This window comes from Castanea sativa, chromosome 11 (genome assembly GCF_040712315.1).
Source record: "Castanea sativa cultivar Marrone di Chiusa Pesio chromosome 11, ASM4071231v1".
NCBI classification, from domain to species: Eukaryota; Viridiplantae; Streptophyta; class Magnoliopsida; order Fagales; family Fagaceae; genus Castanea; species Castanea sativa.
The window spans coordinates 13,121,196-13,148,779 of record NC_134023.1 but is presented as its reverse complement, the minus strand read 5'-3'; the positions used below and the strand labels follow the sequence as shown (position 1 = coordinate 13,148,779).

At 34.5% G+C, this 27,584-nt stretch overlaps 2 protein-coding genes across 5 annotated transcripts in view; one reads left to right on the top strand and one right to left on the bottom strand.

The window, feature by feature from the left end:
* The window catches only part of LOC142615804 (molybdenum cofactor sulfurase), a 38,994-nt gene extending 31,607 nt beyond the window's left edge, over positions 1–7,387 (bottom strand). For all 3 annotated transcript variants that reach the window (XM_075788640.1, XM_075788641.1, XM_075788642.1), the window contains exons 1-8: positions 7,208–7,387; positions 5,766–5,864; positions 5,027–5,085; positions 4,586–4,746; positions 4,242–4,396; positions 2,209–2,335; positions 490–592; positions 352–397 (exon numbers count right to left, since the gene is read on the bottom strand). In XM_075788640.1, the coding sequence (XP_075644755.1) occupies positions 352–397; positions 490–592; positions 2,209–2,335; positions 4,242–4,396; positions 4,586–4,746; positions 5,027–5,085; positions 5,766–5,864; positions 7,208–7,319 (862 nt within the window). In that variant the 5' untranslated portion in view covers positions 7,320–7,387. The remainder of the gene's footprint in view (positions 1–351; positions 398–489; positions 593–2,208; positions 2,336–4,241; positions 4,397–4,585; positions 4,747–5,026; positions 5,086–5,765; positions 5,865–7,207) is intronic.
* Positions 7,388–13,543: 6,156 nt separating this feature from the next.
* LOC142617416 (CRM-domain containing factor CFM3A, chloroplastic/mitochondrial-like) lies at positions 13,544–20,417 on the top strand. 2 transcript variants are annotated; one of them, XM_075790288.1, is made up of 10 exons: positions 13,544–14,651; positions 15,510–16,002; positions 16,081–16,211; positions 16,565–16,915; positions 17,238–17,394; positions 17,506–17,798; positions 18,386–18,445; positions 18,568–18,654; positions 18,756–19,017; positions 20,280–20,417. In XM_075790288.1, exons 1-9 carry the CDS (start codon positions 13,773–13,775, stop codon positions 18,996–18,998), a joined length of 2,694 nt encoding a protein of 897 aa, XP_075646403.1. In that variant the 5' UTR covers positions 13,544–13,772; the 3' UTR covers positions 18,999–19,017; positions 20,280–20,417. The 2 variants fall into 2 exon arrangements, with proteins under 2 accessions (XP_075646403.1, XP_075646402.1); XM_075790287.1 differs by lacking the exon at positions 20,280–20,417 and having other exon boundaries at positions 18,756–19,257.
* Positions 20,418–27,584: the final 7,167 nt, after the last annotated feature.

Here is a 27,584-nt window from a genome sequence, read left to right as displayed (position 1 = left end):
ACAGAGATAAAAAATAAAAAATAAAAATAAGTAGGAAGGCTCGAAAAAGTACTCTTTAACAAAGTAAGTTTACCACCCTTAGACAAAAGTAAAGACAAAATTAATTACCCGAATAGCTGTAATCATCTACTTAACTATCCAAATTGTAAGCATAAAGTAGTACTTTCAGCAAGAATCAGAAGTAAAATATAAAACAAAAAATAAAAGAAGAATAAATAAGCTCTAAATACATATCATGCCATTAAATAGATATGGGATGATGATCACAAATGATAAATGGAGAAACCTTTCAAACCACAAATCACATAATAATTTCAAAAAATTATACATATTTCAGAATCAAATGCTTACCATTTCGAGCGATGAGAGCTCCAAGTCCAGTTGGATAGCCAAATATCTTCACAAAAACAATATGAAGACAGAAAGACATCAACATCCAAAGGTAGTTGTTTCTTACAGATGAAATTTCAACACACACACAGCGCACACCTTATAGAAGGAGATAACAACAAAATCCACAGGATACTTTGATAAATCTGGTGGTTCTGTTGCACATCCTTTTGCCGCATCAACCAATACCATCCATCTCCCACTGTTATGACATTAAGAAGACAATATTTGCATTCATGAGTGATATTCAAATTATTGAAATCATTACTTTGAGGAACCAGCAAAGAGAAATCTCCTCTATCATCCAGATGCAACAACAATAACAATAAAATCTGAAAACAATCAGGTAACATTTATAACTTAAGTTTCATAAATTTCTTGGCAAGCACAGCCTGATCAAAGATTCTACAAAAGGGGCTGACTTGTGGATATACCTGAAGTTATTGTTTCCCTCACACTATACATGCATTCAGAAAGCCAAATCATCTAAAATAATTTCACTATTTTAGATACCTTTAAGTCTTGTTTTGATAAGTAAAACAGAAGCAGTACAAAAAGTTTTGGAAAAAAAATGGTTAATTTTATGGTATTTAGATAGCTTTAAGTCTTTCTAGTCAATCAAAAGAAAAGGTCAAGAAATCATTTATAAATATTTCCATTCATTATGAACCTAAATGGAAATCTTCAAAATATGAGGAAATAGAGCGAATATTTCTTCTTCTTTTTATAATATAAATTCAAAAATTCTTGTTTGAAGATATAAAAGCATTATACACATAAAATTGAGTAGGTTCATAGAATATAGCCATGTACTGTAACAAACATCGCACAAGAAGTAATTTTGTCTGCCAGAAAATCATTAAGATCAAAATCTCTCTCTCTCTCTCTCTCTCTCTCTCTCTCTCTCTCTCTCTCTCTCTATATATATATATATATATATATATATATATATATATATATATATATTACTTTCCATCCCAGAAATTTAGTTTAGGTTTGATTTTAGTCCCTCAATTTTAAAAAGTTAGGATTTGGTCCCTAAAATTTCAAAAAAGTGGACAATGTGGTCTCGCATCTATTTTTCTATTTACATGACAAATGGGATGTTGACTATTGAGGCACCCAATTTACAATGGAATAAATCAAACAACCATGTATTTAAGGGAACAAAATTGAACCAACATATTTAAGAGACCGAACATCCCATATTTAAGATACCAAAATCAAACTGACCCCATAGATGAAGGGATGAGATGTTCCCTTTCTAATACTTCAAGAATAAATCCAAACTTTTTAAGGACCAAAATGAAATTTACCCCAAAAAATTTTTTTTTTTTTATAAGTAAAATTTACCCCAAATTTCAAGGACCAACAATAAAATTTGACATGTTATGTTGTACAAATACTAGAATGGGCACAGACTCAACCACCAATTCTGTGAGCTCTTGTAGAGAGAAGCATGGACATAAAACGAAAACAACAAAACAAGGCACAAACAACACACATGCTTGCACATCATCGTGCATGTTATTACTTATTAGTTTCTTTATGCACATGCACAAGGTCTCCATTTTATCATGATCCTTTTTCAAGAAGCAAGCCATGGACATGGCATTGACATGGTATACTAAATTACTCACAAATCACATACAAACTAGCAGTAACTTCATCCATCAAAAGCTACACCCAAATCAGTTCATATAGTTCATACTCAAGTTATGTTGTTATGAATTTCACGATTGCAAAATTTCTGTATATCAATGGTAGAATGTGGCCTAAGTTAACTAAAGGATGCATAACATGGTATGAGTTATATACTTGCAAAATGGGGAGCCTTCCAAAATTTTTTCTGAATCTTCCTTAATAATCTTCACCAAGTCAAGGCTGAATCTCAAACCTGAGAAATTGCACTCTGAGGGGAAGGCAAATAAGTTATATGCATCACCTGCATTAAGCGAAGTACATGATAAAAGAAAGTGAGATAGTGTCAAATATATGTACATGTTCATGAATTCTTAAGCACATATCATTTTGCAAAAATACTATAAGAGTTTGTTTATTTTTCTAACTAAAATTCAATTAACTAAATGGAACTCAAATTATGGTACAATACAAGACCCTTTAAAAACTAATTTTTTTTTTTTATATGTAATAAAACTTTTATTGAAACTGAACATCATATTCACGATAGTAAACACTCTGAACAAGGAAAAAATACAACCAAATCAAGAGCTAAAACAAAGGGAGAGTAAAAACTCAGACAATGAAATACAACTTGTACAACCTCAAGTACGAGCCCATAGAAACAAAGTACCAATAAAAAGAGACTTTAAGAGGTCTAAGCGTATTCAGAGAAATTTTTTATGGGGATCTTCCGAGGAGTGTTTTAAATATCCTTTGGTGGCTTGGGAGAAGGTGTGTTTACCGTTAGAAATGGGTGGTTTGGGGATCAGGAAGTTAGCGCATTTTAATAAAGCCTTGTTAGGGAAATGGTTATGGAGGTTTGGAAGAGAAGGCACTCATCTTTGGAGGAGGGTTATTGCAACTAAATATGGAGAGGGTCAAAGGGGGTGGACTACTAAAACATGTAGAAGGGCTCACGGATGTGGTCTGTGGCGTGGTATTCATGATGGTTGGGAGTTTCTCCAAACATGTGGCCTTAGTGGTGGGTGATGGCACTTGTATTCTTTTTTAACATGACAAGTGGATTGAAGATAACTCACTTAAAATGCTCTATCCTCAATTGTATGTGTGTTCTAATGACAAGAAAGCTTGCATTTCTAATGTATTATGCTATCAGGAGGGTGGAAATGATAGAATTTGGAATTTGAGATTTCATAGGGATTTTCATGAAAGGGAATTAGAGGCTTCCTTCTCATTCCTTGAGTTCATTCAATCTCAGATTCCTAGGGGTGGTGGGAGTGACACTTCATTCTGGTGTCTTAATGGGAATGGTAGATTTGATACCCGGTCCTATTACAAGAACATTAGGGGTGTAGCTGCCTCCAATTTTCCGTAGAAAGGTGTTTGGAAAGCTAAGATCCCTAAGAGGGTGGCATTTTTTGTGTAGACAGCGGTTCATGAGCAGATCCTTACATTGGATAATCTTATGCTTAGGGGGCGCATTTTGGTGAATCTGTGTTGTATGTGCCATCGTAATGAGGAAACTGTGGATCATTTCCTCCTCCATTGTCCTATGGCTTACTCACTGTGGGTTCAAATGTTTCAGATCTTTGGGATCCAATGGGTCATGCCAGGCTCTATGGAAAGCTTGGTGTATTGTTGGAGCTATTGGCTGGAAAAATTTAATTCAGATATTTGGAATATGGTTCCTGGCTGATTGATGTGGATTGTTTGGACGGAAAGAAATCGGCGCTCTTTTGAAAATACTAAGAAATCCTTGGTTCAATTACAAGCTCTATGCCAGAAGGCTTTATTTGATTGGTCTAGGTGTTGAGGCTTCTCGGATTGTTCCACTATCTTGGAGTTTATTTCTTCTCTTAGCATTGTACTTTAAGTTTTTTCTAGCTGATTGTTGATGTTTGTTTGTTTGTTGCATTTCCTTGTGTTCACCATCATGAACACCTTGTATTTGTTTTCTTTTGTTTTTCAGTTTGTTTAATAATACTCTTATTACCTATCAAAAAAAAAAATTATATCAATATCACAAATCATTAAGGACCATAAAATTATTGCAACCATGTAAAATTTATATGCTGGAGGAGTATAAACAAGTTCTTCTAAGATATGACAAGGGGCACTAACATCCATTTTGCACAACACAATCAAAATTTTAAAATAGCAAAAATATTTCTAATCAATTCTGAACATATTATAAACATCATAGCTACCTATCAGCTCCTCCTCAAGGAAATTTTCTTCATTTCTCCTTTGTATTTGGTGCTGGGATAAACTGACAGAAGCAGCAATGCCATTTGATACTCCATGATGCACAGTCTCTTCAATATCTACTGCAAAGGCTGCAGCCCCTTGACTGAGAGCATATCTAAAATTTTAATAAGGATTGCATATCCATGGAATTATAAGGAAGAAAGAAAAAAAAAATTATAATGAGACCATTCAGGAAATTAACTAATAAGCTAAAAATTGAGGCAAAAATATACAGAAGATACTCAAGGCATCAAAAAGTGTGCCTATTCAATAGCAACCAAAGGAAGCTACTACAGTAGGATACTCTCTAATACCAAGGACACTATTGTGATTCTCCATTGTATACATAAAACAGCTCTTTTGACTCCATGGAAAGGCCTCCCCAACCAGCTTCAGTGCCGCTGATGCCCCAGAAGTGAATATACATTTGTAGTCCTTTGGGGATGCATTGAAATATTCAAGGACCTGATACTCACAACAGGTCATTCAACAACTGATGGAAATTTTAGAATTTGGAACAAAGTATCACTTGCTTACACATGAAACACTGAAACAAGATAGCAGTCAAACTGATTGAGAACATACTATTATCTACAAAGAATTCATTAATGTTTGCAGATAACTTGGAAATTGAATGTTGTGAAACCGTTAAAGAATAGCTATGATAAATCTGAAAGTCTGATGTCCACAAAACCTTAAGGGCAGATATCTAAGTATTAAAGGCTGCTAAGATAAAATATAGTACCTGTTGGCGAGCTTCCCTCACAATTTCACAAGTGGCAGAGCTGGAGTCACTTTGGCTGTCTAAGCTTATATTAAGGAAGCTTACTCGATGAAATGCAATCATAAACAATCAAATATACAAATATGTTTTGCATATAACAAGAGGATAACGCAAAAAGGTAAATAGAACATCCCATATTCTTGAAATAAAGGTCAGAAAACATTATATTAAAAAAAAAATAGTAAGGAAGGAGCAATACAAGTCATCACCATGAAAATTTTATTAAATTATGAAATTTGAAAAAGTTAAGAGAAGACACAGATGGAAGAAGAGCTTCTACTTCTATCTCAATTGGTTTTTTATTTGATATTGATCACACAGAATTCGTAGTAGGAGCTGAAGTACTACTCTCTCTTTTTTTGGGTTACTCAAACCCTCCCAAAAGATAGGGTATGCTCTCTCAAATCACAATGCAACCCAAATTATTGCGAAGGCTTTAAACAGAACCATGGAAACAAAATTAAAAGCAGCTAGCCATATCAAAATTAAGTAGTGTAAAACAACAAGGGGACTTCAAGCTACTTCTCCAGGAAAAATTCCCCTAAAGCTACAAAAGCAATTTTAAAAGGTAACAACACACTACCAAAGACTTCAACAAAAACAAAGTCATTTAAGCAATTCCACAACAATTCAAGATTCAGCTAATATTGCAAACCTTAAAAAAATATACAAAAGCATTTTAATTTGCATAACAGGATACGAGGATTTCCATAAACATTAGTGGTGAGATCTCTACAGACAGCTTCCATCTGCAACTCAGAGTACAAAGTTGACCCAGCATGATCCAAGTATACAAGACCTAACATTACAAAAATCAAATATTATCTTAAGTTCCTTTAGTGTTCTCTCTAACTTTCTCAGCACACATATAGAGCAAGTCTTTTTTTCCCCCTTAAACATTGATTTTTCTTCTTTGTTTACAAAAAATAAAAAATAAAAACCAAAATGACACCATGTAATACTTATAAAGTTTCTTTCATTTCCTTTCAATTCCTCAGCAAGTACCTTGATCAATCTAAATTCATTTCCCTTCACTTTTCTCAGCAACCAAACAAAGAGCAAGTACCTTAATCAAGCTAAATTCATCATTTCTCAATACCAAAAACAATATGAAAAACACAAATCAAACCCTTCCTTAATTGTTCATTTGGGAATGTAAACAAGTCAAGTTCAGCTAAAAATTGTTCATTTAATTTTATTTTGAACACAAGCCGAGTTCGACCTCATCACCAAACTAGAGTATATGTTCAAACTTGGTTCATTTTATTGTTGAACAAATTCAAGCATAACATATTATTTTCAAAAAAAAAAAAAAAACACAAGGAACCCCCCCAAGGTATAGGCCAGAGGGACCAACCTTGAGGGGCAAACCCAGGATGCCTACACACCCCCACTGAGCAGGCATCAGATAAATCTCAAAATGCCTCAGCTAGGAGTCAAATAAGAGACTTCTGGCTTTCCAGTTAGTCCAAGCACTCTCCCTCACCGCTAAGGCGCCCCGGGTATGGGGGAAAAGACACAAACAAAAGTAAGGAGTTTAACTTACTAATTTAACCTGCGACTAAAATTGTTTACATCTTTACAAATATATGCTAATTATTAGATAGAAAGATCCTCAACCTTGTACTGGATAGTATTTTCAATAAGTTAACAATAAGAATCTGATATCTTATATCTTATGAACTTACACACATAAAATAAAAATAAATAAATAAATCTTATATCTTATGAACTTACGCAAAATTCTTGGGCCCTATCTAAGTTTTTTTTATTCATGAAATTACTTACAAACTTGCCTAATCTAATCTTCTATCTACAAAAGTATATTCTACATATAAACATATAATATAGTACACACTTTAATCAAGCCTGGTGCAACGAGCTTTGTTCACAAACACCTTATTATATTTTAAAACTTGACTCGTTTAACACTCGGACTCGGAGCCTAAACTTATGCTGAACTTGGCTCATTTAGTAGATAAGCAACCTGTGTATGAACAGCTAGATTCATTTACAGCCTAGTTTTCTTTAACTTTCTCAGCAGCCAAACAGAGAGCAAGTTTGACTAAAACCCAAAAAAAAAAAAAGTACTGAAATCTTCTTTGAAAAGAGAGAGAGAGAGAGAGAGAGAGAAAATCTGACCATCTAATCTTTTGAACTCAGTAGCTCGGATTTGATCAATAGACTTGGGGCCACCGGGGTACCCATAATCGGCGCCAAATTCCTTGAGAAACTCTTCCTTTTCTGGGTCCATTTTTTTGGTGTAGATATTTTCTACGCCTGCTAAAGCGCGCTCTAGAGAAAGAGAGACGAGAATCACGTGTGAGAAGTGGCAAGTGAAATAACGTAGGACGGTGGGACTACCTTTCCTATTTTTGTGAGGCTGACCCTTTTTTTTTTTTTAAAGAAAGTCTGAATTTATAGGGCCATTTGGTAATTGTGTTTAGCTTTTAACCAACATTTTAGACAACGTTATCAAACAAGGCCCATAATGTTTGTTTTTAATGATGACTATTTATTATTAGATTAAGATACTAATTGGTTTTCAGTATAAACGATGGTTAAATCCCAAATTTTTTATTCAACCATTAATAATTTTACCAATTGAGGTAGTTCGAACGCACAATGTGACACTATTTAGTTAAAATAAGATTTAAAATACCAATGATTCTCAAACAAACAAAAAAAAAGATTTAAAATACCATTTTTTTTTCTCTTTTTGATTATGATCTTGGTGAACCTACATTTTTAGCTATAACTTATAACACACGTAGTTTTCTTTTTGCAGAAAATAAAAAAAACGTTTGTGAATAGTGCTTTAAATGATTTGGATGTGACACCGAAAAGTTAAAGGGTAAAAGTAAAACAAGTCTTAGTCAATGGTGTCCAAAATTCGTAACCTCGTATTAGTTATTTTGCATTTCTTACTTTAATATCCCAACCCTAAGAATGAAGGAAAAGAGGGTTAAGGAAAAAAAACAATTAATAAAATCAAGAAAATTTTATATTTTAATATAGTATAATGTAAATAGATAATTTGATGATGGGTATTTTAAAAAGTGAGTAAATAAAAAAAATTAAGATAAAAGTAAAATTTTATACTAAAATAGATAAATAAAATAAAATTACATCCAATCCTAAGCAATACCGGCCTATCTTAAGAAAATAGTAGGTTAGGGTTAAAAACCAAAATCAAGAAATTTGTGAGGGATAGAAGAGAGAAAAAATAATGATGAAGTGAGACAAACATGAAAAATGATAATTTTTAGATTTTTTTTAGGTAGAAGTTTTTTGGGTGTTGGCATGTTACAACCACAAAAGATAGGAGTGGTAATTCACATTGGCATGTTGGGTTCATGTTATGTCAATTTATGAGTATTTGACTATATAAGTCAACACTAACCCGACACGTTTATTAAACGGGTCAAGATTTTTTAACTCTAACAAGACATGTTTACTAAACGAGTTAGTCGTGTTGACTTGTTTATTAGATTTCATCAAAGTGGAAAAAAAAAAATATATATATATATATATACAAAAAATTTAGAAGCCGAAAATGCACTTTTGGTTCCTGTATACACTCTATGTGCCACATAAGCAACTTCCGTTAATGGGTTGACGGAAGGGACCAAAATGGATGTGATTTTCCTTCTTTTTTTTCCTTTTTTTTTTTTTTGTTTTCCATAGTGTATCTTCAAAGTTTTCAACCAGAGACTAATTACTGTTCGCGACAGGTGGGCCCTAGTGGAGTAAATCGCTGGCCCAGAAGTTTTTTTTAAAGTCCAGGTACCCGGATTTGAACTGGGGAGCACATCCAGTCAAACCTGGGACAAGCACTTTGAGACTAAGTACCCAACCACTTGGCCAACTCACATGATTTTTCATTTTTAGGGACTGAGGTAGACACAAAATCAAATTATAGACCAAAACATGAATAAACCCAATATGTAAGAACCAAAAATGCATTTTCGTCTTTTTAGTATTAACCAATTTGATATAAACTAGGAAAAACCAAACAAATGAATCTTTTTAAATATAAAATTCAAAACTAACGAATAACTGTATTACAAATAATAACTCAAAACTAAAGCATATCTTAATATCACAAATAACCAATCACAATATGTCAATAAATGGGTCAGACAGGTCAAGTGTGTTCTATGGGTTGGACGCAAATCTGATACGTTTATTTAATGGGTCAGTCATGTTAATTCAAATATGATACGAACTTGTTAATCTCAACTCATAACTTGCTAATTTTGTGTTGTGTCATGTCGGGGTCATGGGTCGTGTCAAATTTTATCACCCCTACACAGAGAGTTATTGTATCAAGAATTAATGAAGATCTCTGGTGAATTTTACTTTAAGGCCTTAGAGATTTTTTATCTTGGGGTCAATCTAGTGGTTCAATCTTATAATTTGATAAGTCATTTTTAAAGGACTTTAGATATTCAATCTTTCTTGCATACTTTTTTTTTTTTACATAAAATTATGTTTACAAGAAAAAAAAAATCACAAAAAGATGAATTCATTACTTTTTTTTTATGAAATGAATTCATAAAAAATTTAATTTTTATTACTCATCACTCATCACTCAAAATACTCTAATTTCTTATACCCACCTGTTTGGCACACATCACTCAACTTGTCATCACTCAAAATTTTCAACTTTTTGTGGGCCTTATACCTATAACTTGGTTAGAGCAAAGCTGTTAGCCTACCCGTGGAAGGTTTCATCCCAATTTTTTTTTCTCTTTTCTCATTTCGCTTTCCCCCTTCAGCCCACATACTCTCCCAAAGCACAAACCCGAACCCATAACTCCAGAAGAAGCTCCCTCCCTGATCTCCGCTGTTCGTCGCCAGGGCCGCTTCACCCATCTCTCCGACGTGTACTAGTGGCACTATCTCCTCCGTCATGACCTAGCAACGCCAACAAGCAAAACCAAAGATTGCAAACCCAGCGGCGCCGACGAGCAAACCCAGAGATTGCAAACCGAGCAGCGCTATACTCCTTTTTTTTTTTTTTGAAACATTGTTCTATGATTGTGTAACTCTGATGGGTCTTTTTAGCTTCTCTGTTGTTATTTCTTAATGCCTCGGGAATGTTGTTGTACTTGTGTTTTTTTTTTGTCTCCTCGGATTCAGTTCTAATGTGAAGTTGTTGTGAAAAAATATGCTGCGATTTTGCTGATCAGCGGAGCTAGGCCTTGTGCTTCGGATGGATTCACAGTGATGTCAAAAGGTTGTGCTCGTGTTGTGGGTTTGGGAAAAGGGAAAAGGGAAAGTGAGATGATGATGAAGAGCTCTGGTTTGGGTTGTTGGGAAAGTAAAGGCAAAAAGACCTGTTGCAGCTACGCAGGGATGGGACAGGACACTGACAGTGGGACCCGTTTGTGCTGAAGAATTACAAAATTGCCATTGATATCCCATAACTCATATATTGAAAACAAGCCCGGGTGTTACTGAATTAGTTAACTCAAAACTCAAAATTATGAGATTTTTTAACTGAGTTAACAACATAATAATAAGCCAAACAAGCATCCCAACTTGTGGGGCCCACTGATTTTGGATTATGAGTTAACAAAACTAAGTTTTGTTAACTGAGTTAACAAAATCCAAACAAGGCCCTAGGTCTCCAACTTTGAATCTCCTTTACTTTAATTGTGACATGTGAGTTATAGTATTTGAATAATTTATCTAAAACCATTTAAAAATGTAAATCCTAAATCTCATATTTATTGTCTTTGCAAGCAATTTCATTATGGTTACAATATTTTGTGTCAACCCTTCCTTTACCTCTTCCATCTAGACTTATAGTTTCTAACTATTCTTTCAAATTACCATTTTTTAAAGGATTTTACTTACATATGTCCTAATGGCACACAATAATATACTATTTTTAAAAAAAGTTTTATTGGGAATTGAAAAAGTTTTACAACTTTTTCAATTTTCTATAAAATGTTTAAAAAAATTGATGGTCTAAGGGCACACATTAACCGAACTCTTTTTTAAAATGGAGATTTGATGGATTACATACCATTAAAATAAGTTCATCTAATGAGTTTGAGTTAATTCATCCCACTCCGTCCTTCCCCATTTCCTATGTCTTATGTCTATATTATCTAAGAGAGAGAGAGAGAGAGAGAGAGAGAGGGTTTGTATACCTTTGTTTTGCATCAAATCCATTTCTTCCCAAACCATTATAGCAGTGGTGGAGCTTGAGATTTTTTTTGGGGGGGAGGGAGGCTATATATATATATTTATAATATTTATTTATTACTTATACATGAAATGCTTGTAATTTTGATTTAACGTATGATATTTTCTTACATAAACAAAAATTACATCAAATAAGTGTTTACATCTTTGCAAAAAAAAAGTAAGTCATGACATTTCTAAAAATATACAAATCAATTTAATAAAAATAAATATATAATTAAATTATGTTTGGTATACATTAAATAAACTTTTATTTAGGTTATGTATGATATATAGCAGTTCGAAGGAATGAAAAATGCATTAGTCAGCTAAATAAATATTTTACATGTTTTTAGTAAAAATTTAGAGGGTGGCCAATATTGAAATTTATGTCCAAAATTGAGGGAAGGAAGGATTTTTTAAAAGTCAAGGGGGTCATGGCCGCCCTACCCCCCCCTCCCCCCTCCATCCTTGCATCACAACCCTACTATGGTAAATAAAAAATAAATAAAAAATCATCTCAACCATGCCTCGTACCCAAATCAAACAATCAGAATACAACATCAACAAACCAAACCAAACCAAAACAAAAGAAACAAAGATCAACCCAACCACAAATCAACCCCCCACCCCCCCCAAAAAAAAAAAAAAAAAACACACGAACTCACAACAAGGACACAACACCGGTGTGACCTAACAACCCACAATGGTGACGCACTCCCAGCCACCTCATCCACATAGATCATAACCCAACTAGCTTGAATGCTCTGCACCCACCATCGAATGATCAACCCTTTAGATAGCCAATGATGACATCAATGGTGAAATCAATCAACCCAAGACAGTTTTCCTGATTTCATTGCTATTGAGCTTAAGAAAGAGCGACCTCCATGTATTCTAGCATGAAGAGATGGAAAGAATGAAGAGAGAGAGAGAGAGAGAGAGAGAGAGATTAAAAAAAAAAAAAAATTTAATGTAACAAGCTACAACTTGCTTGCTCCAAGCAATGACTGCTTAAAAACTAAGTTGGTTTTCAGTTTTAGTGAGGCTGATGCGTGAGTCTTTTAAAGGAAATTTGCTATATTTTGGCAAAGTAGGCTCTTTGTTGAGCCTGTTGCAAATACTCTATGGACTCAAAAATTTGGTCCGCTTACAAAAATAAAAATAGTCATTGTTGTTTTGCCTTGATAACAAAGGGCTTTTTAGTGTTTGATTTGGTGGTAAGAACTAACAAATCAACATACATGACAAACGCTAAGTTCATCGTATCGTATTTATAAAAAAAAATTTCAAAGACAAATTTATTTTATATGTGAAAATACAACTTTGAAAAAATGTGTAATGAACTCTAAGTTGGTCATATCATATCTATAAAAAAAAAAAAAACCCTTCAAACAACAACTTCATTTCGTCTTTGAAAATGTAATGTTTGCAAAAAAAAAAAAAAGTGTATTAAACAAAAGTGGTCTTTTTAAAAGAGCAAATTACACTTCAAAAATAAAAGAAAAACCTAAGGAAAAATGTTGGTCACAAAGCCTAGATTAACCCAATATATACTCCTATGTGAGACTCATCATACACTTACACAACACACACTCAATAAATACATAATCAAATATGGGGTATTACATTTTCTCCCTAAATTATCACCCTAATTAGTAATCACACTTAACCCTTTGAAAAATCGAAATGTATTACCAACCTCTCAATTTCAAAAATAAGTTACACAATTTCTTGCTGTCTATTTTGCTACTAAGTATGATATAATTTAGCAAGAAAGACCAATTTGCGCATCAACTATCTATTTTGAAGAGAGGGGTAAATTAATATTTCAATGTTAAAATTTTAAACATAACACCATGACAAATGACAATGTTTTTTTTTTTTTTGAGAAAGACTTTCTCAACAAAAAAAAAAAAAATGACAATGTGAACGTTGAAACAAAGTTATATCTTTGAAACGTCAACTGTGCATTTTGATAGTTCAAATATTAAATCTAATTTGAGTGATAGTTTAGAGTTGATATTTGTAATTTGTCAAAAAAAAAGAAGTCTATTTTTCAAAAAAATTTCTCCTAGTAAAAACAGTGTAATTTCAAAAATCTATTTGGTAAGGTATTTTGAGCCACAGTTTTCAGTCAATATTACACTTATTTTTATATACTTTTTTACCCAACGTATTAAAAAAAAAAGAAAAAAAAGAAAAAAAAGAAGAGAAAATGTAATGCTGCCAAACAAGAAGTAAGGAAAAGATTTTATGCTGGTGCGAGGATGTCCTAAAACGCATGGAGTGTGGATTCCCACGCAGCCAAACGTGACTCTAGATATTAATCCTCCCCGCCATGGATAATAATCAAGAAGCTGAGAGAGAAGCTTAAAGAAATATATTTATCAGTTGGGTTTTGCTTTATTATATCAAAACGCCTCCAAAAAAATCTGAATAAGCTCGCAAATCAACTACTGGGGTTTTGCTGCTTTGATTGTTGTAATAGTTCTAAGGTGCTGTTGCTATGGCTCTTGCACCTGGTCGTCAATTCCACCCAGCAACAAGTTTCTTTGACTCGTTTCAGAGCTCCTTCTCCAAATTCCATGGCACCTCTATCCAGTTTTTCAGGTACAGTTCCTCCATTCCTTACAAAAAGCACACTTTCTATGCAAATTCTGTACAAGACCCACATAGGAAATCACATTTTTTAAGCACAAACCGACCCATTTCTAGCAATAGTAGTAATTGGATAGATAAATGGAATGAAACCCACAAACAAAATGGCCCGAAACAGCCCCAGGAAGTGTTCAATTATCGTAGTAGTAGTGGGAGTGGGAGTGGGAGTGGCAATGTGTTGAATTCAAGCTCTGTGAAGAGTGATGGTAGTAGTGGCGGTAGCAGTAGTACAATGGAGAAGATTGTGGAGAAGCTGAAGAAATTCGGGTACATTGATGATGGTAATGAGGGTAAAGAGAAGGGTAATGAGAGAGTTATTGAAAAAGGGTCTGTGGAGGATATATTTTATGTTGAGGAAGGAATGTTGCCGAATTCAAGAGGTGGGTTTTCGCCAGAATCGCCATTGGGGGTTGAGAGTATGTTTGGAGGTGATGGAGAGGTAAGGTTTCCGTGGGAAAAGCCGAAGGAGAAGGAAGAGGAAGGTGGGATTATGGCGAGGAGAAAGAGTAGGACTTCATTGGCTGAATTGACTCTGCCAGAGTCAGAGTTGAGGAGGCTGAGGATTTTGACATTTCAGAAGAAGCACAAGACAAGGATTGGGGGTGCTGGTGTTACTCAAGAGGTCGTGGACATGATTCGTGAGAGGTGGAAGACATCGGAGATTGTAAGGCTGAAATTTGAAGGTGCGGCTGCACTGAATATGAAGAGAATGCATGAGATATTGGAGGTTTGCTTCTTGTAAATTTTCTTATAAGTTTGTGTTCTTATAATTACATCTTCTCTTTTTTATTTTTAAGAATATTGTTTCTATTTTAATTGTAAAAAAATTGTTTCCATTTTAACTTTTTGGGGAAAATGTAAAGAGAAAAGGAAGAGTAAAGAGACCAAATTTCAAGGCTTTTCCTGCCTTGCTCTTCATAGAATCATAGTCTGGCAAGAACTTTTTTTTTTGATAGGTATAGTCTGGAAAGAACTATGTGCCTCACAAACCCTTATAGGTTGAATTGAAGCATATCAAAAGTAGGAAATTGAAGTGCTTATGTTACATTCTGTTGAGAAGAAGATGTACCCTAATTCAAGCTCTATTATAGTTAAATAGTTACTCAACCCCCACCCCCAAAAAAAAATTTACTTAAAATAGACATGCAGTGAAAGAAGGCCATACTGGACAGGACATGACAATTTGATTTAAGAGATTTTTGAGAGGGTCTTGTGCTATGCCTGGCTTTGAAGTTAGTTAAATATTGATTGATGCTAGGAAATTGTTATGGTTTTGTAAATGATAAAGGTATAGGTCCTATACCGGAATTTTTACTTTTTTATTTTTAAGCACTGGTGTTAGAGTAGTTGCATTTTCATATATAGTGTAATTCAAATATTTTAATCTTTCCTTTTGTGTTTTCTTTTATTTATGTTCACTCAGCTACCTTGCTAGTATTACAATTATTTTTTACGAATATATCATACAAAATATTTTAGAAAAATTATTAAGACATACTAGAATTATTCATTGCAAGAATTATCGTCATTTGCATATTTCATTAAAAAAACAATTCCTGGAACAATTTTCTTTTTCGTGTTGCAGAGAAAGACTGGTGGACTGGTGATTTGGAGGTCTGGCACTTCTCTTTCTCTGTATAGAGGAGTGAGCTTTGAGGTTCCTGAGGTGAAATTGAACAAAAGAATACTTAAGAAAAAAGAGTTTCCTTCTAATTCCTTACCAACAGCTACTGAAAAAACTACTAGGGGTCCTTCTGAATCTGTTACTGATGGTAACGTGCAAGCACCCCAAGCAAATTCAAATTCAACTGCTGTAGAGAAGAAAGTCAGGGAACCGTTGCCAGAAGTGAAGTATGAGGATGAAGTAGACAAACTTTTAGATGGTCTGGGTCCTAGGTACACAGATTGGCCTGGGTGTGATCCATTACCCGTAGATGCAGATATGCTCCCAGCAGTTGTTTCTGGTTACCAACCTCCATTCAGAGTACTTCCTTATGGAGTTAGATCAACGCTTGGAGCAAAGGATGCAACAAATTTACGAAGGCTTGCCAGGGTTCTTCCTCCACATTTTGCATTAGGTTTGCCTCTTTTCTTGCTTTCCTTAACATCAAATTGAAAATGTTCTTTTAATTGTGTATGAAATATTCTGTCTCCAGGTAGAAACAGGCAGCTCCAAGGTCTAGCTATGGCTATGATTAAATTGTGGGAAAGAAGTTCAATTGCAAAGATTGCACTAAAGCGTGGTGTACAACTGACTACTAGTGAGAGGATGGCTGAAGAGATCAAGGTAATAAAATATACCTAGCCAACCTTTCTGACTTTAGGAAGTACTTCTTCCCTAATATGCACCTGCTAGCTCACTTCTCTTTTTTTCCTCTCATCTTATTTACTAATTACTAAAATGGCATGCTTTCTTTTTGAGAATTTTGGGCTCGTATTTTGTATACTAATATGAGAAATCTGACCAGTCAGATGTAGATCCTTAACTTATTATTTCCATCTAAGATCAAATGCACACATGGCTTGATTATGTAGACAGTTACTGGTAACTTTCTCAGATTATATGCGTTTATTCCATGTTAGTTATGTAGTCAAGCCTTGTAGAGTGATCAGTAGTTATATCTTGATCATTGGCTGCAGAAATTGACAGGAGGCATTCTGCTGTCAAGAAACAAGGACTTCTTGGTTTTCTATAGAGGAAAGAATTTTTTGTCACCAGATGTCACTGAAGCCTTACTAGAAAGGGAGACGTTGGCAAAGTCACTGCAAGATGAAGAGGAGCAGGCACGGTTGAGAGCTTCGGCCTTGATCATACCAAGAGTTGAAATAACTGAGCAATCTGGAATTGCTGGTACACTTGGGGAAACTTTGGACGCAGATGCTAGGTGGGGTAAGACTCTGGATGATCGTCATGAGAAAAAAATGATGAAGGAAGCAGAAGTAATGAGGCACGCTGACCTTGTTAGAAAGCTTGAACATAAGCTCACTGCTGTGAGTTCCTTAAAACTCAGGCTCAATGGCTTTAATATCAGATATCTCATGACTAGATGCCATGTTTTTCAGTTCTTAGTCACTGTGAATTTATTTGTTAAAAAAATTTCACTCTGAAATTCTTCTTTAATTTGCAATTTGTATAAATATGAATTGTGATGTGTGTTATTGATGCCCAAGCTTTGCTACATGTTTTATGTTACCTTTGATTGATATTATGTTGTAAGAGTATTTCATAGTAGTTCAAAAACCAAATAACATTATATCACATGGTCCCTTTCTTGTCTCCTTCAATAAAACTCTTAGGATTTTTGTCTGTCAGGCTGAACGAAAAGTAGCGAGAGCAGAGAGAGCCCTTTCAAAAGTAGAGGAGTCTTTAAAACCAGCAGAGCGGCAAGCTGACCCAGAGAGCTTAACTGACGAGGAGAGGTTTATGTTTCGCAAATTAGGTTTGCGGATGAAAGCTTTCTTACTTCTTGGTAAAACACTATCTATCATATTTATCAAGATTTTATTGCAGAGTATACAATCTGTGTGTGTGTGAGAGAGAGAGAGAGCAATATTTATGGAAATGTGATTTCTTCTTTCAGGTAGACGTGGAGTATTTGATGGTACGGTGGAGAACATGCACCTGCATTGGAAGTACCGCGAATTGATTAAGATCTTGGTGAAGGCTAAAACTTTTGACCATGTAAAAAAAATTGCATTAGCACTAGAGGCTGAGAGCGGAGGTGTGTTGGTTTCAGTAGATAAAGTTTCCAAAGGATATGCAATTATTGTATTCCGGGGAAATAATTATAAGCGACCTGCATTGTTGAGGCCAAAGAATCTTTTGACAAAGAGGAAGGCTTTGGCACGTTCAATTGAGCTACAAAGACGTGAGGTATGTCAACGAATTTGTATATTTTTTTACCCAAATCTCCTGCCTTTTCAGATATGGAGCTAAAAAGTATGTCTCATGTGCATTTTGAGATTTTGTTTAAATCTCTGAAGTTCACCAATAAGTAGTCTAGCCCTGAGTAGTTCTGGGTAGGGGTCTGATCTGTGCCAGCACACGTGGATGTCAGCGCCCCTTTCGTAATTGGATTTTTGGGCTCCTCAAGCTGCAAGTGTGTAAAAACTGGAGCAGTTGCCAAGAGCCTTATAGCTCAATTGGCACTTTTTGATGTTTCCAATAGAGATGACTAGGGTTCAAATCCCCCCTGCCTGTTATTGCAACTATCAAATTATCAAAAAAAAAAAAAACTGGAGTGGACCTTGCCTGTTTCCATTTCTGGCATGGCAGCTGATTGGTCCTGGTGTTGAACCTATCATGTTCAGTATACATATGTACATGCATACATATGTAAGCATAAAGGTCTTTTATGCCTCATTGATGGACTCCTTTTATATACAGAAGGTCTTTTAAATTATTACTTGACATATATGCCGAGATCAATGGCTAATTTTTGTCTTTATTTTGTCAAACAGGCTCTCCTAATCCATATTTCAGCTCTTCAGAGAAAAGTGGAGAGAATAAGATCTGAGATTGTATGGCCTCTTATATATTTGACTTTTTTGATTGAAAGTGAATCATCTGATTTGGCTGAGAAATATGTATAACCCTCATGTTTGCAATAAAATCTGATTTGGTTCATGTTTTTCATTTATAGGAACAAATGGAGGTTGTGAAAGACCATGGAGATGAAGCTTTGTATGACAAACTAGATTCTGCATATTCTACTGATGATGACACAGAGGTCTATATTATTTATTGTTTTATTTTCTAGAGCTGCTAATTTTTCTCTTAAATAAGAGCCAGTCTAACATTGTATATCATCCCTTTTTCACCCTGCTATAGGAGGAAGGAGATGAGGCTTATCTAGAGACTTATTACAGTGAAAATGATGTTGGAGATGACAGAAGAAGCTCAATTTGCAACCCCCAGTCTGAAACAATTTTTTCTTATGATTTCCAAAATCTAGAGTCTGAAACAAAATCTGAGGTTCCTGAGCCACATGAATATGCAGTGCCCAATTCATTGTGTGTTGAATCTGATGACGTAGAGGAAGGAGACAATAGATTAACTAGATTGAGCCAATGAAACAGATAAGAATCAGTAGGTGAGACAGAACTATGACATTGTCAAGGAGTTGCTTAAAAAAAAATCATAAATTTTCCAGATAGACTGTCACTCTGTACAAATCATATTAGCAAGACCATTTGTAGATACATTATTGTTGTCTTCTCAGAATTCAAGCTGGTGTCTTGGTTTCATCTCTTCTCATTTCTAAATTCTTTAGTTGCACATTTTTCATACGGCAGATGAATTTTTACTTCATTTCTGGGAGGAGTTAGAGCTCGTAACCAAGATGGCTTGCTAATTTGCAGACAATGTACTCAGAATCTGAAAATTGTAAATCGATTTTATTTAATAAGCACTATAGAAAACATAAATGGTTTTAATATCATGGATTATAGTGATATAGTGACAGAATTTTTTATTGGCATTGATTATAGTGATATTCTACAAAATCTCTTTAGTGCATAGAATTGGATGGTTCATTTAATTAAAAAATATATTCTGAATAGAGTGGTATCTATGGATTGGTTAATGTGAAGGTTCATGCTACCATGAACCTTCACATTTGTTGTAATTTCATTTGCATATTATTTGAGAGCATGTTATAATGGCTGTTGAAAAAAAAAATGATAAAAAGGAATATGATGCATGCACACACACATACATACCCAATTACCCATGTATATACGTACATGTATAAAATACATATTTATGTAATGTACATATGCATGTATCTAGGTATATAAAGTTAGAGGTATATATTTATGATCTGAGAGTTTTTCTTCATTTGAATTAGAAGGGTATTGGCATCTCTGGGTTTATGTTGGTACATAACTGCAATTCTCACAACTCATGAATTCTAAAATTGAAGGAAATTTATTCTTGGACAGCCATTTTGTTTTGTTCTAGATGTTCATGTGGTGCAGTGTGATATATTTGTAGAATATGAAAGGGTTTGTCATATTTTACATTTCAGTCACAATCACGAAGTTGATGTTAAGAATTGTACATGAACAGTTTTGTAGGACCGCTCACTTGAGTCATTTCTAAATGATTTTAGACCATGGTATGCTAATATTACATATGACCTTGGATGTTTTGCTGATATGGCAATTCTGCTCATGGATCATGTGTTTCTGCATTCTCTTTGGTTTCAAGTAAAACCTCAGATCTGTCCCTTTTGTAGGTGAAATTTTTAATAAACATACCGTAGTGTCTGAACTCATTACAACTCTTTCTTTTTTCCTTATAATTCCATGTCTATTCAATCCTTATTAAAATTTAGATATGCTCTGGGTCAAGGAGCTGCATCCTTTGCAGTAGATATTGAAGAGGCTGAACATGATGGAGTATCAGAAGGCATTGCAGCAGCTGTCAGGTTATCCCAGCATCAAATACAAAGGAGAAATGAAAAAAGCTTCCTTAAGGAAGAGTCAACAGGTAACTCTGAGGTTCATTATGGACACGTTTGGTGTTCCATGTTGAAAATACACCATCAGCATATAATTTTTACTTAATTATAACAATTTTCATGGCCTTTAATGGGTTGTGATTTGAATGTAATGATTATTAGTGCTTCTTAGGGTCTTTAACAGACATCCAAACCAAAGAGTGCTCTTGTTAGTTGTTACACTGGTTTCAGACTTAGGTGAATTGTATAAAACTATCTAATGACTCCTTTGGAGGATTTGTATCCTGATCTGTTAGCCTGCTTAGTTGATAGGGAAGCCTCAGTCTCTCAGTTATTGGAGTATCGGTTGGATGGGGAGGTTATGAGCTGGAAGGTTTGCATTCTCAGGGATTTACATGATTGGGAGGTGGAGATTGTGAATTCCTTCTTAAGCCATATATACTCTCAAGTGCCTGGGGGTGGGGGGGGGGGGGGGTGATAGGATGAGATGGTGTTTAGAAGGGAGTGGCAGTTAGATATTCGATCCTACTACAAGGTCATCTGTGGTGCCAATGGAAATATGTTCCCTTGGAAGAGTATATGGTGTGTCAAGCCCATAAGAGGGAGGCTTTCTTTTTGTGGACCGCATCTTGGGGTAAAATTCTAACTATTGATAACCTTATTAAGAAGGTTTTATTAAGTAGGATGGTGCTGCTTGTGTCATTGTGGTGGGGAAACAGTGAACCATTTATTGCTTCATTGTGATGTTACTTATGCCTTGTGGTGTGAAGTTTTTAACATGTTTGGAGTTCAATGGATGATGCCTATTACAGTAACATCTTTTTTATTTGGGTGGAGGAATTGGTTTGGGAAACAATATTTTGAGATTTAGAATATGGGGCTACCATTTTTGATGTGGTTAGTGTGGAAAGAACGCCACTCTCTTACGTTCAAGGATATTGAGAGATCTCTAGATCAATTGAAATCCTTATTGATACATACTTTGTTTGAGTGGTTTAGGGCATGGGGTTTTACACATTGTACTTCCGTTCTTGAGTTTCACAGTTCTCTTAGATTTTCAATCTGAGTTTTTTAATATACTTTGTGTTCATCATTGTGAACATAAAGTAATTCTATTTTTCAATAAAATTTCATTAATTACTTATTAAAAAAAAATCTACCTAAAGACTTTGGTTTTTCTAGTTCTCTCTTGAGAACTCTAGGGTTTTGCTTAATTTAACACCTTAAGGAGGTTTTCATGGTGTTTCCATCTAAAAAACTTAAGCTTCAGTGGAAAATCGAAGTAAATCCTGATCTCACTGTGCTAGTTGAGTTTTAAAGCATGGAAGAAGGGAGAGAAGAATAAACATACAGAAAGATTTGAATATAGGTTTAGGGATTAATCAATTAATTGTTTCACCACTTAAGTCCTAAGCCTATTTTCAAATCTTGTCTGGGATTAAATGGGTATTGCTGTTTAAATTAGATAGGTATTGCTGTTTAAAAATAAAATTGCTTGTCTGCTTCGTGACAAATTAGATTGTAAAATTTGAAAGAGAATAAAAGATTGAAGTCTAACTTTAGCTGAGCAGCTTGATGAGAAGGTAATTTGTGGATGAAGATTATGTATGCGGAAAAGCAACTCCTTTTCTTGATGTTGGATCTGTAGAACATATGATGATAGGTGAATTTAAAGGTCGGTTGGTGCATAAACGTAGTTTTGACACCATCTCACTTAGGTTTATCATGTACTTCATCTGATGCAGGTGATGCATATAACTTATTTGCCTTTCCCTCAGGAGTGCTATTTAACAGGTTTGAGATTCAGCCCTCACTTGGTGAAGATTAGTTAGAAAGATTTGGAAGGAACTCCATTTTGCAACTACATAACTCATACGGTCATACCATTGATGTACTAGTTTAGTTTGAATAAATGACACATTTTAATTGATGATTACAGAAAATTTTCAATCATGATATTCTTAACATGATAACTTGTGTTTGAGCAATATGAACTGATTTGGGTGTAGCTTTTGATGGATGAAGTTACTGCTGCTTGTACGTGATTTATAAGTATTTTAGCATACTATATTTTATTTTTAACACTTCCTATTAACTTTGTGTACTAGGAATGTGCCCCTTCTGGTGCATTTTTAATGAAACTATATAATATAATATAATATAATATAAGTATACTATGTCCTTGACGTGTCCATGGCTTGTTTCTGGTAAAGAAGTATATGATAAAACTGATATAAACTAACTAATAACATACATAAGGACAAGCATGTGTTTGCAGCATTGGTGGTTGAGTCTGTGCCCCATTCTAATGTTTTGGGCAGCATAGCATGTCATACTCTCTCTCTATAATCACCCATGTGAATATATTGTTCTTTTTCTTAGTTGAACAATTTACTGGCAGACTATATTATTTATTGTGAGATATTATGCATGGCCATATTTTGTGAACCTTTTCAAGTTCTATGCATGTGATGCCTTTATATCTGCAAACCAGAATGCAGAATGTTTACATTTATACTGATGATTTTGGAATATTCCATTCTTCTATTTTTTTTAAAAAGTATTTCTAAATGAATCCCATCACATATATGGGATATTGCAGTCTGTTTATATTACTGCCATAGTGGCTAGAAAATATGTATAATTACTTTCTTGACCTTTTCTTTTAAATACTTAAACGTCTAAAATAGTGAAATTATTTTAAATGCTTAAAATAAGAAAAGGAGATGATTCGGCTTGCAGGGGGTATGTATAATGTGAGGGAAACAAAGACTTCTGGTATAGCCACAAGTTAACCCCTTTTGCAGAATCTTTGATAAAGGTGGGAATGCCAAGAAATGCATGAAACTTAAGTTAGAAATGTCATACCCGTTTGTTGTCATATTTTATTGTTATTGTTGGTGCATCTGATGATAGGGGGGATGGCACTTTGCTACCTTATTGGTTCCTCGAGTTAATGATTTTAATAATTTGGAATATCACTCTATGAATTCAAAATCTCTCTTATGGGAAAAGGATGTAGAACATTAAACCGCTGGATTTATCAAAGTATCCAGTGGATTTTGTCTGTCTTTTCCTCCCATAAGCGTGTGTATTGAAAATTCACCTGTGAGAAACTACTGTCTTTGGGTATTTCATATTTGTTTATTTGTTTCCATATTGCTTTTGTAAAGCCATTTGGCTATCCAACTAGAGAGGCAATTTTCAGAGTAGCAGTGTGAGGGAGGGCAATATAGTAAGTTAACACACAGTTGAAACGTATTAATAAAATAACATCTCAAGTTTTAGAAACTCGAGTTCAATTTTAAACTTGAGTCTCAAACACTCGCTTTGTGCTGATGACGTGACCAGAAAATTTCAGAAAATGCCACATAGATCTCGAGTATGTAAGACTCGAGTTCTAGCAAATCAAAGTCGAGTCTTACAGACTTGATTTTCTTGGTGGAAAACGTGAAAATCAAGTTTGTAAAACTCGGGTTCCACAGTCAGACAACCGGCCTCCAGCAGAACAACGTTGAAGAGTTGAAGAAAAACAAAAACCCAGTAGAAAAAAAACAGAGAAACCCAGTAGAAGAACGACGTTGAAGAGTTGAAGAAAAACAAAAAAACCCAATAGAAGAAAAACAGAGAAACCCAGTAGAAGAAAAACCCAGTAGAAGAAGATTTCGAACTAATCGAAAATCAAAAACAAGAAGAGAACGAAGATCTTCAGTGGAAGAAGAACAGAACGACTTCAGTAGAAGAAGAACAGAACGAAGATGATGATGAAGAAGAAGAAACCCACAACGATCTGACAACGGAGGCTGGAGGGGATGAGACCGATTTTGGTAATAATTCTGGGTCACTGCTACGTTCTTGGAGAAATGGGTTGCCTCCGTTTGAGGGTTTGAGATCCACTGAAAATACAGGGGAAGAAAGAAGAAGACGACGAAGGCTGAGCTGAAAGGGAAAAATGGTGGAACTCGAGTTTTAGAAACTCGAGTTCTACGTGGAATTTTTTCCACATCATTTTACTCCGCTTGGGTCTCGAGTTTTAAAAACTTGAGTTCTACCATTAATCTCGAGTTTTTAAAACTCGAGATGCCAGTTTTTCACTTTGTTTCGCAACAGGATAATTAGCGATATTCTTAGAAAATTAACGGTAAATGGAAAAAAAATTCCCAACTGGACCTCACCTGAAATGGTAAGCATTTGATTTTGAAAGATTGATACTTTCTGAAAATATTATGTGACGGTGGTTTAATAGGTTTCTCCATTTATCATGCATGATCATCTCCCAGATACGTGAAGTTGCTTTCAAGTGCCAGAAATTTGTATCAATTTAATGTCATGATATATATAGTTCATTTATTATTGTTTTCTTTTTAAAATTTTCTTGCTGAAAGTAATACTTGACTCCCTCACAATTTTAGATTATGGCTATAGTAAAGGGCAAGCTTTCTAATCTCCTTGCATTGTTTGGTACTCTTTTTGACACATGATGTCAGTTCATAAACCTACAAGGCTTGACGTAGAGGTTTTAATTATTGAAAGATTGTAATTGTAGTCTATTATGTTAGCTCTTGTTTTCCTTTTTCTTTTTCAAATAAGTGAATCTATAAAATCAATGAAAAGCAGAAACACACAGTGGCGCAAAAACCAATTTTTTATTATTTTTAATTTCATTGAATAAATTTATATTTGAATTAATAATCAGTTTTGTAAGAAATTATGAATATTTTGGAATGGGTTGGGAGTAGTTTTAAACGGGATGAAGTAATTTTAAGTGGACTCTTAAAGTTCAAAAAGTCTAGCTCGATTGGAAAGGGATGCTCAGAAGTTTTTTGTTTGTTTTGATAAAAAACTTTGTGCAAAGATAGTTTTTGACTTTTTTAAGTGGTAACATTAGAAAAATTGAGTCAAATAAAAATCATCTTTGGTTAATAAAAAAAGTATGACTTATTTTTGTAAAGATGCGGTGGAAACAAAACTGGAAACTAGCATCTCCAATCTGTGAAGCTCAAGTTTGGTGACAAACTCAAGCTTTAAAGATTCGAGTTTTGGTGTTGAGCTAGAGCAATATATCCACGTCGAACTCGAGTTTCACAAACTCAAGTTCTATAGAAATATCTGCAGATGAAGATGAAGAAGAACCGAAGAATTAGATCGGAAGCCAAAATTGAAGGAAGAATCTGGAGAAGTAGAGGGAGAATCTGGAGATGTAGATCTGAAAAAGAAGAACGATTTGAAAAACAGATGAAGTGATTTGGAATGAAGAAGTGCAAAAGCAGATGAGAAAGAATAGCGGAAGAAGAAGAAGACGACGACGACGAAGATGAATAGTCTAATTTGAAAGAAATTGGGGGAACTTGAGTCTTAAAAACTCGAGTTTCACACGAACAGACTACTGGGAAAGAAAATGGTGGAACTCAATTCTTAAAAACTTGAGCTCCACGTGGATTTTTTCCCACCTTGGACGCTACCACTTGCAACTCGAGTTTTAAAAACTTGAGTTCTATTTTGAAACTTGAATTTTAGAAACTCGAGGTGCTAATTTGCTAAATAGTTTTGCAAACTAGACATCTAACTAAGATATTAAAAAAATAAAGTTAAATGCAAAAAAAAAAATTCTTGTTTTGAAACCATTTATGGTGCGAGATGGGCATTACACTAGAAATAGTTTTAAAATATTACACTCAAAAAATAAAAAGCAATAGGATTTTTTTTTTTTTGAGGAAAAAGCAATAGTTTAAATTGGAGAGACCCATGCCTTAACATAAAATTAGAGCATGTGAAATTTAATTAGGATGACGGTTGGCATACCAACTCTCTCTCTCTCTCTCTCTCTCTCTCTCCTAACGCATTTCAGATTGAGGATTTTATATTTGATTTGGTATTACCCATTAGGAAGCGGGTTAGGTGTGGGGTTATGAGTTTCTAATGTGTCAATCAATTTTGAAATATTTTAATAAAAGAATGTTACATCCCTTAAAAAGATGTGAGTCACTATTAGAGAGATCACTTGCACTAAAATAAAATTGATTTGGAGGAGAATATAGACATGAAGTATCATATTTAACAACGGAATGACGTATTTTGCATTGAATTTGGAAAAGAAAATTAATCGTATGTCATTGACAATATTGGCTCGAAATTTTCAATATTATTGACTAATTTTTTTTAATGGAAAATTATGACTAAATCGATGAATTTTCAAAACACGAACTTCCAACCAAAAGACAAATTTTCAACCATATCTCGAGTTTGGTGAATGATAGATTGATGAGTGGTGTTTGTTGGTATTGTTATGGTGTGTTCTACGCTCATGTCATGTTGTTGACTGTACTAAGGAATTTATTTTTGGCCTGTTCTATACTTCTATGCTCGTGATTTTGACTAAGGACTCATCAATTCCCCTCTTTTTTCAACCCAACCTTCACTGAATTAATCTCAATCTTAAGTCTTAACTTCACAATTCAAATATATTTAAGTGTTGTTTATTAGTTTCTACAATTAAATTTAACACAGTTGTATTGATCAATAAAATACAAATAGTATTATACTTTTCAAGGATAATTAAATTTAATACTTGTAAGCGCACAATTGCACCTGGCCCCAAGAACAGTTACGGGCTCAGGCCCAATGAGCCTTAAACAATATGAATTTGTAGAGTGTGGGCTTGAAACCCAGGTTAGAAGTGTCTAAGGATTAAATGACAAGTCAAAGATTGATAACACTTGAAAACAACAAGGAATATTGTTAATCAACCACCTCGGACGTAAGCCAAGAGCTGTTCTTATATTATCTCTTTCTCTTTCTTCTTTTTCTTTCTTTTTAGATTCCAAAAAAGGGGGCCTCTATTCTTGTTCTAGGTTGCTCCTTAAATACTCCTCTCTTTGATACTTTGTACACGTGTTGCCCAACTCCCCCTTAGCCTAGATATTTCTTTTCTCAGTGCCTTTGAATAGTAACCAGAAGTTTCACTTCCACTGTTCATGTGTCACTTCCCCATTAATGCGGCCAGGGTGGTAGGTGCAGGGTCTTTAATGTGGAGGTGGCAGCCTTTATCTTTGGTATTTCTCTAACATCGGTGCTTCCAGGACATTCAAGGGTTCACCCCTTTTAACCATTGGTCTTGACCGTGTCATTCCCTAACCTTTACCATGAAGTCCCGGGTTCTCCGGTGTCCGTCCGAGGGGAAGTTCACCCTCGGCTGG